Source organism: Orcinus orca, chromosome 6 (assembly GCF_937001465.1).
Source record: "Orcinus orca chromosome 6, mOrcOrc1.1, whole genome shotgun sequence".
Classification (NCBI taxonomy): Eukaryota; Metazoa; Chordata; class Mammalia; order Artiodactyla; family Delphinidae; genus Orcinus; species Orcinus orca.
In genome coordinates, this window is record NC_064564.1 from 93,553,861 (window position 1) to 93,568,720 (window position 14,860).

Genomic DNA, 14,860 nt, shown 5'->3' on the forward strand with positions numbered 1-14,860 from the left:
TATAAGTCATTTACTCTGAGTTGTCATCAGTTGTAAAAAGCAACATTGTTTTATGTGCATTTAAGAAAGAAATCAGTGCTCGCTTCGGCAGCACATATACTAAAAGTGGAATGATACAGAGAAGATTAGCATGGCCCCTGTGCAAGGATGACGCGCAAATTCGTGAAGCGTTCCATATTTTTGCAACCTAAGTGTCCATTGACAGATGAATGGATAAAGAAGATGTGGCACATATATACAATGGAATATTACTCAGCCATAAAAAGAAATGAAATTGAGTTATTTGTGGTGAGGTGGTTGGACCTAGAGTCTGTCATACAGAGTGAAGTAAGACAGAAAGAGAAAAACAAATACTGTATGCTAACACATATATATGGAATCTTAAAAAAAAAAATGGTTCTGAAGAACCCAGGGGCAGGACAGGAATAAAGACGCAGACGTAGAGAATGGACTTGAGGACATGGGGAGGGGGAAGGGTAAGCTAGGATGAAGTGCGAGAGTGGCATGGACATACATACACTACCAAATGTAAAACAGATAGCTAGTGGGAAGCAGCCGCATAGCACAGGGAGATCAGCTCAGTGTTTTGTGTCCACCTAGAGGGGTAGGATAGGGAGGGTGAGAGGGAGACTTAAGAATGAGGGGATATGGGGATATATGTATACGTATAGATGATTCACTTTATTATATAGCAGCAACTAACACAACAATGTAAAGCAATTATACTCCAATAAAGATGTTAAAAAAAAAAAGAAATCAAACAATGGTGTGCTACTGATGCATCCCAATTTCAGAAGTGCTCCAACTTGAAAAACAGTATCTTGAAACCTATACTCTCTCTGTATAAAACATAAGAATCTTTTGTTTTTTTAATTTTAAAAAATGTACTTCCTTTGTTTCAGTCTGTGAAGATGTTCATCTTCTCCCTAGGTAGAAGACAGCTTGGAACTATCTTTCCAGGGAAAAGATGATGTAAAACTTGACATTTTTTTCTTCTATGAAGAGACTGACTATATGTGGAATGGAGGCACTCAGGCCAAAACAGGAAAAAAATTTAAGTATGAATCAGATAAGTACTTACAAAAGGGGCTATAGTAATAACTGCAGAAGATAGAAATAAGGAAGTAACTGAAAATGGGGGGGAAAAAAGACTGTCAAGTCTCACTGTTAGCTGATACTTTCTCAGCTTTGCCAGAGAGCCCAGTTATGCTTGAGAAGTGAGGACTACCTATAAGGACAGTCCCTGAGGAGGAAGTGCCCCTGGGCTTGTCAGTCCATAGAGTCATTGTGATTTGGAAGCCCTTGAGTCATCAGAAACGGAAAGCCAAAATAAGGAACAGAAAAATCAGGCCCAGAGCCTGAGCCAAAAAACTGATTGGCTGTTAGAGCTGTAGGAGCTTGATAATTTGATGAGAATGGGTAAGGGTCAGTAAGAAGGAGATTGTTAAGGTCACATGAAGTTTAAGTGAGGAGATTGGGATTGGCTGGAGCTGAGGTCATGAATGCTGGGCAAGCTCTGGAATGTGCCTTTAACACATAGACTGAGGGCTAATCCTTAAAGGATAGTGATCGGGCTTAACAGCTACCATATTTTGTCAAATGTAAGGTGATATGCATTGTAAGATGTACCATTATTTTATGTGCTACCAAGAAAGGAAAGACACTGCCAATTATAATCTTAAAACACATGATTCAGATAGAAAATTGCGGGGGGAGAGTGTCTCAATTCTGAATTAATTGATGGACTGCAATATGTTAGATTGGCATTTTGAACATTTTTTTTTTTAATACTGCCATAGTCAAACTCCTTGATGACGAAAGACAAAAATGAAGTTAGAGTAACTGAGTGCCCTTTATGATGCAGTTGGCCTGTTCACAGTTCTGAGAGAGAGAGAACGAATGTGAAAGAGAACCCAGAGAGCAAGGGCTCTGGAATCAGGCAGACCCCGGAAGCCTCAGCTTCACCCTAATTGTGGCCTTTAGCTTTTCTGAACATTAAGCTCCTCATCCATTAAATTTGAGTAGTACTACTGTGTATCAGGCACTACTATGAACATTTTTCATGTATTAACACATCTAATCCTCATAACAACCACAGATAGTCTATGAGACACTGAGAATTTAAGTCGTTTGTTCAACATCACAGCGAATAAGTCAGACAGCAGCCTGTCTCTAGAGTTCATACTTTTAATCACTACCCCCTACTGCCTCTGTAATACACCTGACAGTATGAGGTACTTAGCGGAATGCTTAGCACTTACTATCAGTAAGTGGTGGTTACCATTTTTATTATTATTTAATATTATTAATATTATGATTGCTAATGTGATTGCTATCGTTGTTGTCATTCTTATGGTTGTTATATGACCAGTAGCATAAATTTCCCTCACCAGCTAGCTGAGATTGGGGCTCCTATCATTGAATAAATTTGAGCCATTGGGAGCATTGGGGAATGTTCTACATAGCATAGAAGAAGAATTCCAAACTTGGACTGGTTTCTCCTGGGTACTTAGACATACCCTACTGGGATCACTGAATCTGTTTGAAGGCAGGGAGTCTCCGTGTAAGGTTGAACTGGTTCTGGAGGTTTGAGAGTAATCCAAACCTTTTTCTCAAAGTAATAAAGTATCCCAATTGACCCTGATCCTGGAGCATATTCCCGAAACTCATTTATTATAAAAAATTATTTTGCTTTATGACAACAAACACCTTCATGCTGAGTAAGCTCAGATTATAAGATAGAAATTAGTAAGTTAATGAATTTGTAATTGACACTCTCACTATGGCTAGGTGAATAGGGAGCTAAGTGTTTTTGACATTTAGCTATAGTTTGTTTATTCAAATATGATAAAGATGCCAAATTTAACACATAATTTAGAGGCTTTTTTTTAAACTAGGAAATAGTGTAGCATAGAAATTAAAGGCATGGAGCCAGTCTGCTTGCTTTTGAATCCCAGCTCTCTGTTTTATCAGCTATATTATCTGTACCTAAGTTTCCTCAAATGTAAAATGGGAACAATAATAGAAATTCCTACATAGAATGGTTTTAAGAACTAAGTGAGTCAATACACAAAAAGGGTTTTGAAGATAATTAAGCATGTCCTGAGTGCTAAGTAATTATAAGCTGCTATTATTAATACTCTCTGTAGCAGTAGTATTTCTCTTCTTAGTCTTACAAGGAATTTACAGATCAGAAACCTATATAATTATCTCAATATTAAACTGCCACACCTATTCTTCGAGAACTCATATGAGAATGTCACCTTTGTTCTAAGAAAAGTAATTTCTGAAGCTTGTATTATAATCATGTTAGTCTTAATTTTTCTTCTAAGGCTTTCTTAGAAGGATTTCTTTCTTCTCACTGACATGATCCCATGTCAGACCTCAAAAGAACTATGCACTTCTAACTACTACATCTCTGGCTAGAAAAGTCTTCTTTCATTGTGCTTTAACTGCTTTTTATGGTAGCAGTGTTTGGGAAGTGGAAAGTGTTCTGATTATTTAACGAGAGAAATGAGCAGTGATAGAACTGCCTGAACAGATGGTGTGAGTCTCAGATTTTCTATCATGTTACCGTAACCTTAAAAGGCAGAGAAGAGAAAAGGGGATGGTTGTGTGGAGTAGTTTCTTTGGAAGATTCCCCCAGCCATATGCCATTTTCATTCTTTTCACTACTATTTAAGGAACTATAGAATTTTCACCACTATTGTTCCTAGAGGGAAAAATCTTTAAAGCTAGTCTAAGGGTCTTTTTATCTTTATAATATTCTACTTTTTATTCATGTGTAGTTTATTCTGAGAAAAAGCTTAATAATAATTTAGGATGCTTACCATTTTTTGAAAAGGTGAAGAGGAATGAGGAAGGAAGAAAAAAGTTTCCCCTTTCAAAACTTTATTCTGCATGCCTTCAGAATGATGTTTTTGGTCATAAGATTTAATAATAATTACAATATTGATAGCAATGTAAAGCTATAGCTACCAGGTATCAGCTAGATATCAGGCACTATGATAGGTAATTTATTATTTAATCTCATATCATCCTCACATTATCCCTGTGGGTTAGGTGTTCTCACTCCCAGTTAGTTATGAGGAAACTAAAGCCCAGAGAAGGGAAGTAACTTGTCCAAGGTCCTCTGGCCATTAAGGTAGGGCCAAGATTTAACTTCAGACCTGTTGGATTCTTAAGCCTAAATGCTTCCATCTAAGAATTAATAGGTTAAATGAGTTAATGTATGTAGTAATGCATTTAGAACAGTACCTGCCACATAGTACTGTGTAAGTATTAGCTACGGCTGCAACTATCATTACCATATTATTATTCTATTACTATTACTACTCATATGTTGCACTGATACAAAACACTGGACCTTCAACACAGTGGTAACTTGGATTAGTTACTCTTTGGGCAAGCATTTTCTTCCCAGGTCCCATATTTCTTCCATCTTCAATTCTTACTCTAAATCTATACTTTCAACTAAAATCTAAATTCCATTCTTAAATCTTGTCTGGATTTTTAATATTTATTTTTCTTCTTCAAGTTCCAATCGCCAATAATAAAAAGTGATGAATATATTAACTATGCCTCCAGATGTGAAATTGTCATTCCAGAACTTCAGAGTTCTTACAGATGCTGCCCAGATTCCTTTGGGTTATTTCTTTCCTTCACATCTGAATCAACTGATATAAGTAGAGGCCAGAAGTTTAAGAGGCAATAATAATAGTAATAATAAAAATTAACTCTTATTGAATATTTACTTTGTGCTTGGCACTATGCCAAGCTTTTATATGCATCATCTCATTTAACCCTCATCACAAGTTTATAAGGGAGATTTACTGTCACCTCATGATAGGGATGAGGAAATTAAGGCAGAGCTAAGCCTCAGACCTAGGGCCATATCACTTCAGAGCTCGTATTCTTACCCATACAGAGTGTTAGTGTTACCACAATCTCTATCATATTGTTAATACTCCCTCCATGAAAGTAGCCCTTCTATTTATTGACATTGTCAGAATATTACAGCTACCTCTGTATCCTCTGATAGGAAATCTGCTACCCCTGGGGCTACCTGTGGCTTACTTAGGCCTTCTGATATATGCAGCTTCTGCTTAGTGTATAGATCTTCAAAAAATTTGGATTTGTCCTCTGTGAGACTAGACTCATCCAGGTGTGACTCCTATATAATTTAACATTTCATTTCTGCAAAATTTATTTACTAACCGCTATGTGCTAAGGATTCTGATGTGAATATAACTTAGTTTCTGCTCTCAAGGATCTCATAATCTAGACCATGAAACAAATATTAAAGTACTCTGTCAGCAGGGTGTGATTTAAATAGGTGTCATGTATAGTTGTGATACAAATCAACTATCTAGAAGCAGCGACAAGGAAGTGTGGCATAAAAAATAGAGAAGTTTCTTAGGGAGACTTAGGAGGACTATGGAGAAAGGTCTAATAATAGGTTTATATAACTATTATTCTATTTAGATTATTCCCATTTTTTTATTATTAAAAAATTCTGTGAACATCTTTATATATAAAGTGAAAGCTTTATTAGGGGTTGTTTCTTTGAATAGATTCCCAGAACTGGAATTATTATTATTGCTTGATTGTGCTATTTGAGAAAAAGAGGAGTAATTGGTCAATGTTCTGATAAAAGTACAAGATTTTACTGCTCAGTGTCTTGTTTTTCCTTTGACTCCTTAAGTCTCTTTGCAGCTGTACAGGTCTCCTCAGTCATCTTTGTCAGCTTGCTTTATTTTACCTGCCTTTTTCCCCCCTATTTTTTAAAAATAAATTTCTAGTTTTGTGATAATTTTAGATTCACAGAAGATAATACAGATGAGTTTCTGGATACAGTCACCCAGTTTCCCCTAATGTTAATGTATTGTTACTGTGGTACATTTGTCAAAACCAAGAGACCAGCCTCGGTGCATTACAGTTAACTAAACTCTAAATATTATCTGTACTTCACCAGTTTATCTAATGTCCTTTCTCTGCTCTAGGATCAAATCCTAGACACCACAGTGTATTTAGACCCCAGCCTTTCGAAACTTGATTTCAGTCCACGATTTTAAGTGTGTCACTAGTAGTGCCAGGTTATTTATTAGACGTCATCTCATGTCCCAGTTCTGCCATTCGAGGGCATCTGCCATTGAGTTGCCTCCATTTTGAGGTTGCTCCTCAGTACCTCTAAATGGAAATAATCTCCCCTTCCTCTGAATTTCCATAGATTTTTCTTTTCCCTTTACCTCTTTTATGCTGTATTTGGGTACTTCTGCTGATTTTTCTGTCCTTTCTGAGTTATAGGTAGAATCAGTCCTGATAAATCTGTCAGGCTGAGTGAGACCTGAACCCTACTTGAAATTAAAACCAGTTCCTCTTAAGCACAGTTTACAGTGTTTCGTTAAGATGAAAGGGTGACACCAGATTGATGACTTGATCCAACGGAGCACCTTTGGAGAATCAAAGCCATAAAGTTAAGTCACCCCAGTTGTTTTCAGTCACTGCTTCAAAAGAAGTTAAAGACTGGTGTTGGTTGTTGAATCCCCACTCATAGACTCTCTCGCTCCATAGATTGATACTATGCTTCCATAGTTCTAGCTCTCAAAAAACACATTTGTCTTTTAAGTACTTACAGCTGTGAAGCTAAAAGGCAAATTTGAATAATTTCTTTAAATGAGTGCATTTAAAACATTAGCTTTTCTAAAAATGATGTTATATTTCCTACTTTGTTTATACCTTCATATTTTACAACATTTAGATTATGTCTTAGGTCTCCTTAGTAACACCTCCAAACCATGGAGGGAAGAACATTGAATGCATGTTATATGGTAATTGTATTCTTATACAATATATAGAAGTGGCAGTTCTTTGTATAGTGAGCTTTATTTGTTTTTTTAAGAGAAGATTACCTCAGAATGAATAAATAGCGGGCCTTTCACTTATATGAAGTAAATTTGGTTTTTTAAGACTGCGGTATGTTTTGTTGTTTGAATATAATTCTGTAAGAGATTCTATATGGTAGTATTCTGAGAGAAATAAAAGCAAATTTTCACTAAATGACTTCTACACAAATGTTCACAGCAGTTTTATTCATGGTAGCCAAAAAATGGAAACAACCCAAATGCCCATCTTTTGGTGACCAAATAAACAAATTATGGTATGTTCAAACAGTGGAATTCTACTCAGCAACAGAGAGGAACCAACTACTAATATATGCAATAACGTGGGTAAATTTCCAAAAGTTATGTTACGTGGAAGAATTCAAATAGGAAGAGTAGGTACTATGTAACTGCATTTATTTGAAATTGTAAAGCAGGCAAAACCAATCAAGAATGTGAAAAGGTCATTGATCACCAGGGGCCAGGGTGGACTGACTGCATGCCTGCCAAAAAGCAGAGGGAGCTTTGGGAAGCAGGGTGGTAGAAATGTTCTGTATCTTGATTTTAGTGGTTACCCAGGTATATGCACCTATCAAAACTCAAAATGGGTGCATTTCATTATGTGTAAATTGCAGCTTGAAAAACTGATTTAAGAGTTTGAAAGAGAAAAAAAATTCTGTGACTTAGAAAATTGATACTAAGAGAAAAGAGCTCAAGATCACAAGTAGAAACAGAAGGATATCTGGGACCAGAAGCCATGAATTTGATCAAGGCAGACCTAATTGCAGTGATAAACTTGGAGCCGTTTGCATCTGCTTGGACAAATTAGATAATCTGAGATCAAAATAAACGAAGCCTTTTGTATTTAGTATGAAATTTGAAATCGTAATTTAATCTCCTTTTTTCATTATCTATTATATCCAAAAAGGAATCCTATAAAAATTGTCTGAGACAAAGCAAGCACAGCTGGAGTCTAATTACTTGTTGATGAGCTATAGATATAGTTTTTGGAAGTTACGCAGTAGAAATAAAAATGCCTTGAGGTTTTTCCCTCTGGCCTTAAAGAAAATTCTTGTGCATGCTTTAAATGAGTAGTCTTTGATATGGTCATTAAGTATGTGCATTCAGGTGTTAAATGATAACTATCCATACAAGCTTTAATTTGTCTACTTATTGGTGATATAAATTTCTTCTACTTCACTAGTTCTGTCCTATGGAGATTGCATAGGAGAGTTTGTCAATACGATAGATGGAATCACTCAACTTACAGTGGAAGTCAGCAGAAAAACAAGGTTCAATGGGTAGAATTTTATCTTACAAAACATGTATATGCTATATGTATACTGATTATATGTTAGAAGTTTGGGACAGGATTGGCATATGGGATCTACAAAGACCTCAGAGAGACTATATTCCAGTCCCGTCTCTGAAAAGTGTTAGCCATTCCTCTATTACCCCTTTGCTTCTGTATAATCAGTGGTAGGATTGTGAGAGGTTTAGTGGAAGAGATGGTTAAAAAAATACTAGTCAGCATGCTGTAACTTTGGTTTTCAAGTGTTGGTTTTTAGGGAAGATCCAGTGGTTAGGACTCCACGCTTCCACTGCAGGGGGTCCAGGTTCAATCTCTGGTCCGGCAACTAAGACCCTGCAAGCCACATGGGGCGGCCAAAAAAAAAAAAAAAAAAAATCAAAAACAAAAGAAAACAAAGAGGGGCTTCCCTGGTGGCGCAGTGGTTGAGAGTCCGCCTGCCGATGCAGGGGACACGGGTTTGTGCCCCGGTCCGGGAAGATCCCACGTGCTGTGGAGCGGCTGGGCCCGTGAGCCATGGCTGTTGAGCCTGCGCGTCTGGAGCCTGTGCTCCGCAACGGGATAGGCCACAACAGTGAGAGGCCTGCGTACCAAAAAAAAAAAAAGAAAAGAAAACAAAGAGTTGATTTCTTAGAAATGCTTAGAAAACTATGGGCAAAATTGATGCTGATGACATATAATTAATGTGGCACAATAATTCCTCACCTTGCCATATTCCCTTTGCTCCAAACACAAATCACTGATGAATAATGTCTAAAAGGCATAGCTGAGCTAAAAGAGAATGAAGTAAACGATGAAGAAGGAGTATATAAAGAGTTTCCAAATTAAAGACAGGCAAGCAGGATAAATAATAAATCTACATCTAGATACTTCTTAAGGAAACAGTAATACCAAAACCAAAAAAATTTTATAGGCTACCAGAGAAAATAGATTGCTCATAAAGGAACAGCAAATATACCTTGGCTACAATAGAGGACAGAAGATAATGGAGTAACATCTTCCAAAAGCTGAGGAGAAATAACTGTCAACTAAGAATGTTACGTACAATTAAAACTAATACTCAAGAGGGAGGTCAAGATAAAAGCATTTGCATATGTACAAAGACTAAGAAAATTTATGTCTCACAGATCCACACTTAAAACTGTATTAAAGAACACAGAAGGAAGATATGATATATGTGAAAAAATGGTGGACACACAAATGGATAAAATATGTCAGTACATTTGTTAGCCATTACCTGTTTACCAAAAAAAAGACATGTCAAAAATAAGTTGAGGAGGAGGCGATTTGTTAAGTGTTCAAGGAATAAAGTATACTAAGTCCCATGTTTAGGAAGAGGATACAGATTCTGTATACATTAAGTCTTTATTAGAAAATGTTGTAATGAAATATGTTTTTTGAAAAATAAACAGTAAATATTACAAACAGTAATTACTACTGGATAGAAATATTATTTATAACTTCCAAACAAGCAGAACAAAAGATAATTTATAAACCTTTATCATTCTAAATGAAAGTAGGAAAGGTAGAGCAAAGAAAAAGTGTGGTAAACTGAAAACATGTAAAAATAATCATAAAACTAGTCAGCATTGTTATAGCACTTACTATGTGTGTTAGATACTATTCTGAGCACTTTACATTTATAATATTTTTCATTCTATGCTAACATCTCTCTGAGGTACTGCTAGTACCCTCATTTTATACATGAGGTTAAGGCGCAAAAACATTGACCAAGGTCACACACGACAGTAATTGGTGAAGCCAGGATTTGAGCCAGATAGTCTGGCTCTAGAGTTCAAAATATGTCCAAATACATAATTTATTGCAATAAATATTCACAGATTAAGCTAACCTACAAAAAGATAAACAGTATCAAATGAGATAGAAAACAACATTTAACTATAAAATACTTGGAAGAGGCACACCTGAAGCAAAATCACATGGGAAGGTTGAAAATTACAGGAATAGAAAAAATATACCCCAATATTATTAGCCAAAGAAAATTCTACTGTAATTTTACTATCAGACAAAATAGAATTTTATTGGGTTGTGGTGGGGGAGACTGTTAAAGGATTAAAAGGCCCACTACATAATTTTACAAAGGAACAGCTCACCAAGAAGAAATAATATTCATGACCTTTATGACTCTAACAATATAGTCTTGAAATATATAAATCGAAAACTGATGAAATTCTGATGAATATTTGACATGTCACAATTTTGGTGGGAGATTTTGGTATACTTTTATTTTAAAAACTGCTGGGTCAAGCAAAGAAGAAACTAGTAAAAATATGCAAGATATGGACAAAATCAACAGGCTTGATCTATTTGACACACACATATATATATATATATATATATATATAAAAGTATTATTTATATATATATATGAAAGTATTCATCCAGCAAATGCTGCATGTACTTTCTTATCCACTATAAATGGAGCATTTATAAAAGTTGATCATGTACTACAACATGAAGGCAATCTCAATACATTTGAAAGCATTAATAAAATTCTTGTGAGGTGTGTGTGTATGAGTGTAATTCTCCACATTAACAGATTAAAGGGAAAAAAAAAACTATGATTTCAGTAGATGGCATTGTATGACCACAGTGGAATTGAATTAGAAATCAAGAATTAAAAGACATCTTTAAAAAGTGTGGAAGCTTTAAAATGCCCTCTTTAATAACTAATGAATTGAAAAGGAGATCATAGTGGAAATTACAAAAGTTTTAGGATTCAAATAGGATGCAGTTAAGAGGATAGAGGTAAACTTGTAGCCTTTAAAACAATAAGTATTTCAATCGCTGTTGTGAGGTACCCCGTATGGGGGCCTCGTAATCTAATTCAGACTCACCCACACCCCCCACCCCATCGTCTAAAAAGTAGGGCGGAGGGAAGCCCATCAGTGGGGCACAAGCTGAGTGCATTTAGTCACTCCATCCCATGTCCCTTGGGAAGGTCTGAGACTAGGAGAAAAAAAAAAACAAGTATGAAAGAATAGGTTTGAAAAAATTAAGCTACCAACTGAAGAGATGAAAAGAACAGCACAGTCAGTCTAAGGAAAGTGAAGGAAGGAAACCAAGACAAGAAATTAATAAAATAAAAAACAAAGAGTATCATGGGAATTCCCTGGCAGTCCAGTGGTTAGGACTCCGTGCTTTTGCTGCCAAGGGCCTGGGTTCGATCCTGAGTGGGGGAACTTAGATCCTGCAAGACATGTGGCTCTGCCAAAAAAAGAAGAAAAAGAAAGAAAAACTCTCAAAGATGAACAAATCCAAATGCTAGTTCTTAAGATAACAAATTATAAAAGTAGTAAACTAAGTAGACATCTAGCAAGATTGATCCAAAACAACTGTGTTACACTGACTCAAAAGAAAATGCTATGGACAACTAAGACAACAGTCTAAAATGCGATATTAGAGAAAATGTGAAAATGACAAAATTTTAACTCAAGAAGTTCTAAATAACTTATTAAAGAAATTGAATTACTAATCACAAATCCTCCTTTCCCCTTTTTTCCCCTACCAAAAGACCTAGAAAGTTTACAGGAAAGTTTTACCATGCCTTCACAGGATAGATTATTCCCTTATTTTGGGGGAAAAAAAAGAAAACTGCTTTAAGCAATTCATTTTATGACTGATAGCAAAACTGGACTCGGACAGTACCAAAAAAAAAATTTTAAGGGAAATTACTGTCTTAGTGAACACAAATGAAGATATCCTGAATGAAAAACAAATGAATAGAATTTTGTAGTATGTGTGTGTATTAGTGTAATTCTCAACACTTGAAAGATTAAAGGGAGAAAAAAGTACGTGATTGTTTCAATAGATGACATTAAAAACTTTTGATACATTTCATAATTAACAACAACAGCAAAAGGCCTTTTAGTAAACTTGGACTAAAGGGGATCTGAAATTTTTTTAACCTAATAAAGGGAATATGCCAAAAATCTAGAGTGAGCAATCATATTTAATGGTAAAACTTTAGAAGCCTTTCTGTTAAAATCAGGAAAAAACATAAGAATGCATGCTGTCCCTGCTTTAATTAAGCAGTGTGCTGGAGGGCTTAGGCACTGGAATAACACAAGAAAAAGAAATTAAGAGTTAAAAGAAGAGACAAAATTGGTAATGAGAATAAATTATTGTGTTGTTTTGCAGGAAATTCTTGTTTAAAAAAGCTCTGCTGCTCCAACTCTAGAGTTTAATGCAAACTTATGTTTAAAAAGGTCAGATTCAGTTGTCATTGATGATGTCTGTCTCTCACTTAGCCTAGCTAACTAATTAACAGTAAAAACAGCGCTTTTCATTTAGCAATTATGTTTTTAGGTGGTACAGTTAAACTGATGAAATTACTTTATCCAACCACCAATAAGTAGTTTTACAGATTTTAAGGATGTCTGTGAGGGAAAAAATGGTCTTCTCCAACTAACTCTTAATTCTAACTACTGCTTTTTGCAAAAATAAAAAGAAGTAAAAGTGGTATGAACTAGAAAATGAATGGAAGGATTTTGTGTGTGTGTGATAAGATCCCTTGAATTTATATTCTGATTTGGGGTTGTTTAGTCTGAATTTAAATCTGTTCACATTTTGGATCCTATCTCAGAGCTTTAAAGTACAAACTACTTAGGAGAACTTAATGTGGGCTTTAAAAGCTAAGGTAACATTGACTCTAATTATAGTCTTGGTCATTATTTACTGGTAACCTGGACAGGGTACATGGCATGTGCTGTTCTGAGTCACTCACCCCCCCTTTTCCTCTCCACAATCCCGTTTTACAATCAGTTTTCACATTTTATTGTTTATCTTCCCTCTTCTCCTAGGAAGCTGGAATTTTCTTTTTGCTGAAAGGCTTGAAAATTATTTGGTGAAAATAAAAGCACAAAGATAGTTTAGGGATGTTTTTATTTAGGAACAAAAATTAACATTTGAGTTAAATTGTCTTTGAGTAATTTTAAGATTGCTTATATATTTTAACTGTTTTGTTTTTGTTCATAAATCTTTCATTGTTCAATGAAAGCTTTGAATGTTTCATTTTATAAAAGCTTTTATAAAATTTGTAGTATTCTCATCCATTGTATCATCCTGGACTTACGGTTTTTCTTTCTTTCATCTCTTTGATGAGACTGTAGAGGATTATATTTAAGAGGGGCATTTCTTGGCCTATGTTACTAGATGGACCATGATTTCTGCCTCATTTCAGCTTCAGTGTGTCAACTTGATAGGATGGGACAGGTGGACATTCTGCTGACCAGCATCTTGATCGGGGAGGGTGGAGGCTGATGATGGATGGATATGTCTCACGACAAAATAAGCAAGTCCATGAATATGAGTGTGCGGAGTAAAATTGGGACCAGCAGATGGTGGAGCTGTGCTGTATCCTATTTCTCCCTCAGCTTTGAGGTTTGCTGTGGCCTTCTTTTCACAGAAGCCAGCTGGTATTGTCTGTTAACTGCCAGCACCTATTGGTTTGTGTAGAAGGGACTTGTTGCTTTCTTTAGAAATGTTCAGCCTCTCATTTCCATCTGTGGCTTTATGTTCATCTGGTGGTAAAATAATATTCAAAAGCAAAATATCTGAGAACTGACCTTTCCTTGGAGAACATCCCAGTTAGATCCCATTTCTGTAATCTGATTACTCTTTGACATCTGGTTTTTCTCTGTTCCTTTTTTCTTTAATCCTCTGATATTTTAAATTTCTTTAATCTCTGCTATTGCCACTTTAAATCTCATTACTGAAGGTTCTTGCCATGTTGTGAAGAGAAGAAACATTTCTCAGAAAGCAACAACACAGAATATAGCATTAAAATATGAACTTAAATCTAACGATCCTGCTAGTTTTAACTTTCCTTTGTAATATATAGAATTTCATTTACTGATCCAAAGTACCTTTAAGAAACATGGGTTTTTTTTAGTGTAATTTCTGAAACTTACTAATTGAAATAATTCTGCTATAAGTTGAGTTAAATTCATTATAACTAGTGGGCTAGCTTAGAGATATTCTTTTACATTTGAGATTGAAAAAAAGAAAGAAAGGCCAAAAAAACAAAAAGGTGGGTTCACGTGAGGGATGGAAGCAAGGGAGGAGCCTGGGAGAGCATCTTGGAGTTGTGCTTGCTCTGTTTCCCTGGAAAATCCATGCTGTGAAGGAAAAGAAGATTCACCTTACACATGTGATGCTTATTTTGGTTTTCTTTAGTTAGGTTCTTTTAGTAGCAGTTTGGATTTGATGGAGATTTAATGATGTGTAACCTATTAAAAATAAGCAAGAAAGAAGTAAGTTTGAGGCTGAGAACAGAAATTAAAAAGGGGAGGTGACAAAATAAAAGGCAGAGCAGGAAGAAGGTGGTTTGTATAACTGTTTCCTTTAAGAGAAGTATTGTTGAAGTACAGTAGATCCAAGCATTAGATCTCTATTCCTGCATCTGAGGAGGGGGTGGGGTGTGAAGCTTTGCTCAAAAAGCCAACATATAGTGGGTCTTACCATGTTCACGTATTGTGGTATGAAATTCTTATTACTGTGCGAGTTAGGAAAGGAGTTTGAGAAATATCCTGACTGATCCTGGGAATTTCTCCTTCAGCTATCTAAGGTCATCAAAAGCCATCTGGGACCACAGTGAAACCCAGGAGACAGGAATTAACATGTCCTCTCACAAACACACAAGCATTTA

The 14,860-nt window shown here is 35.7% G+C and overlaps 1 protein-coding gene and 1 non-coding gene across 7 annotated transcripts in view; both read left to right on the plus strand.

Moving 5' to 3' along the window:
* The window catches only part of FKTN (fukutin), an 89,511-nt gene that overhangs the window by 51,981 nt on the left and 22,670 nt on the right, over window positions 1–14,860 (plus strand). For 4 of the 6 annotated variants that reach the window (XM_033431236.2, XM_004271507.3, XM_033431238.2 and 1 more), the window contains one exon: window positions 931–1,058. The exons of 1 other annotated variant lie outside the window; for it this stretch is intronic. In XM_033431236.2, coding sequence (XP_033287127.2) covers window positions 931–1,058 — 128 coding nt within the window. Of the gene's footprint in view, window positions 1–902; window positions 1,059–14,860 lie in introns of all 6 variants that reach the window. One more of the 6 variants, XM_049710976.1, reaches the window with a different exon arrangement.
* Window positions 76–182, plus strand: LOC117201947 (U6 spliceosomal RNA). Its single transcript, XR_004484089.1, has one exon. It is a non-coding gene; the product is annotated as a U6 spliceosomal RNA (small nuclear RNA).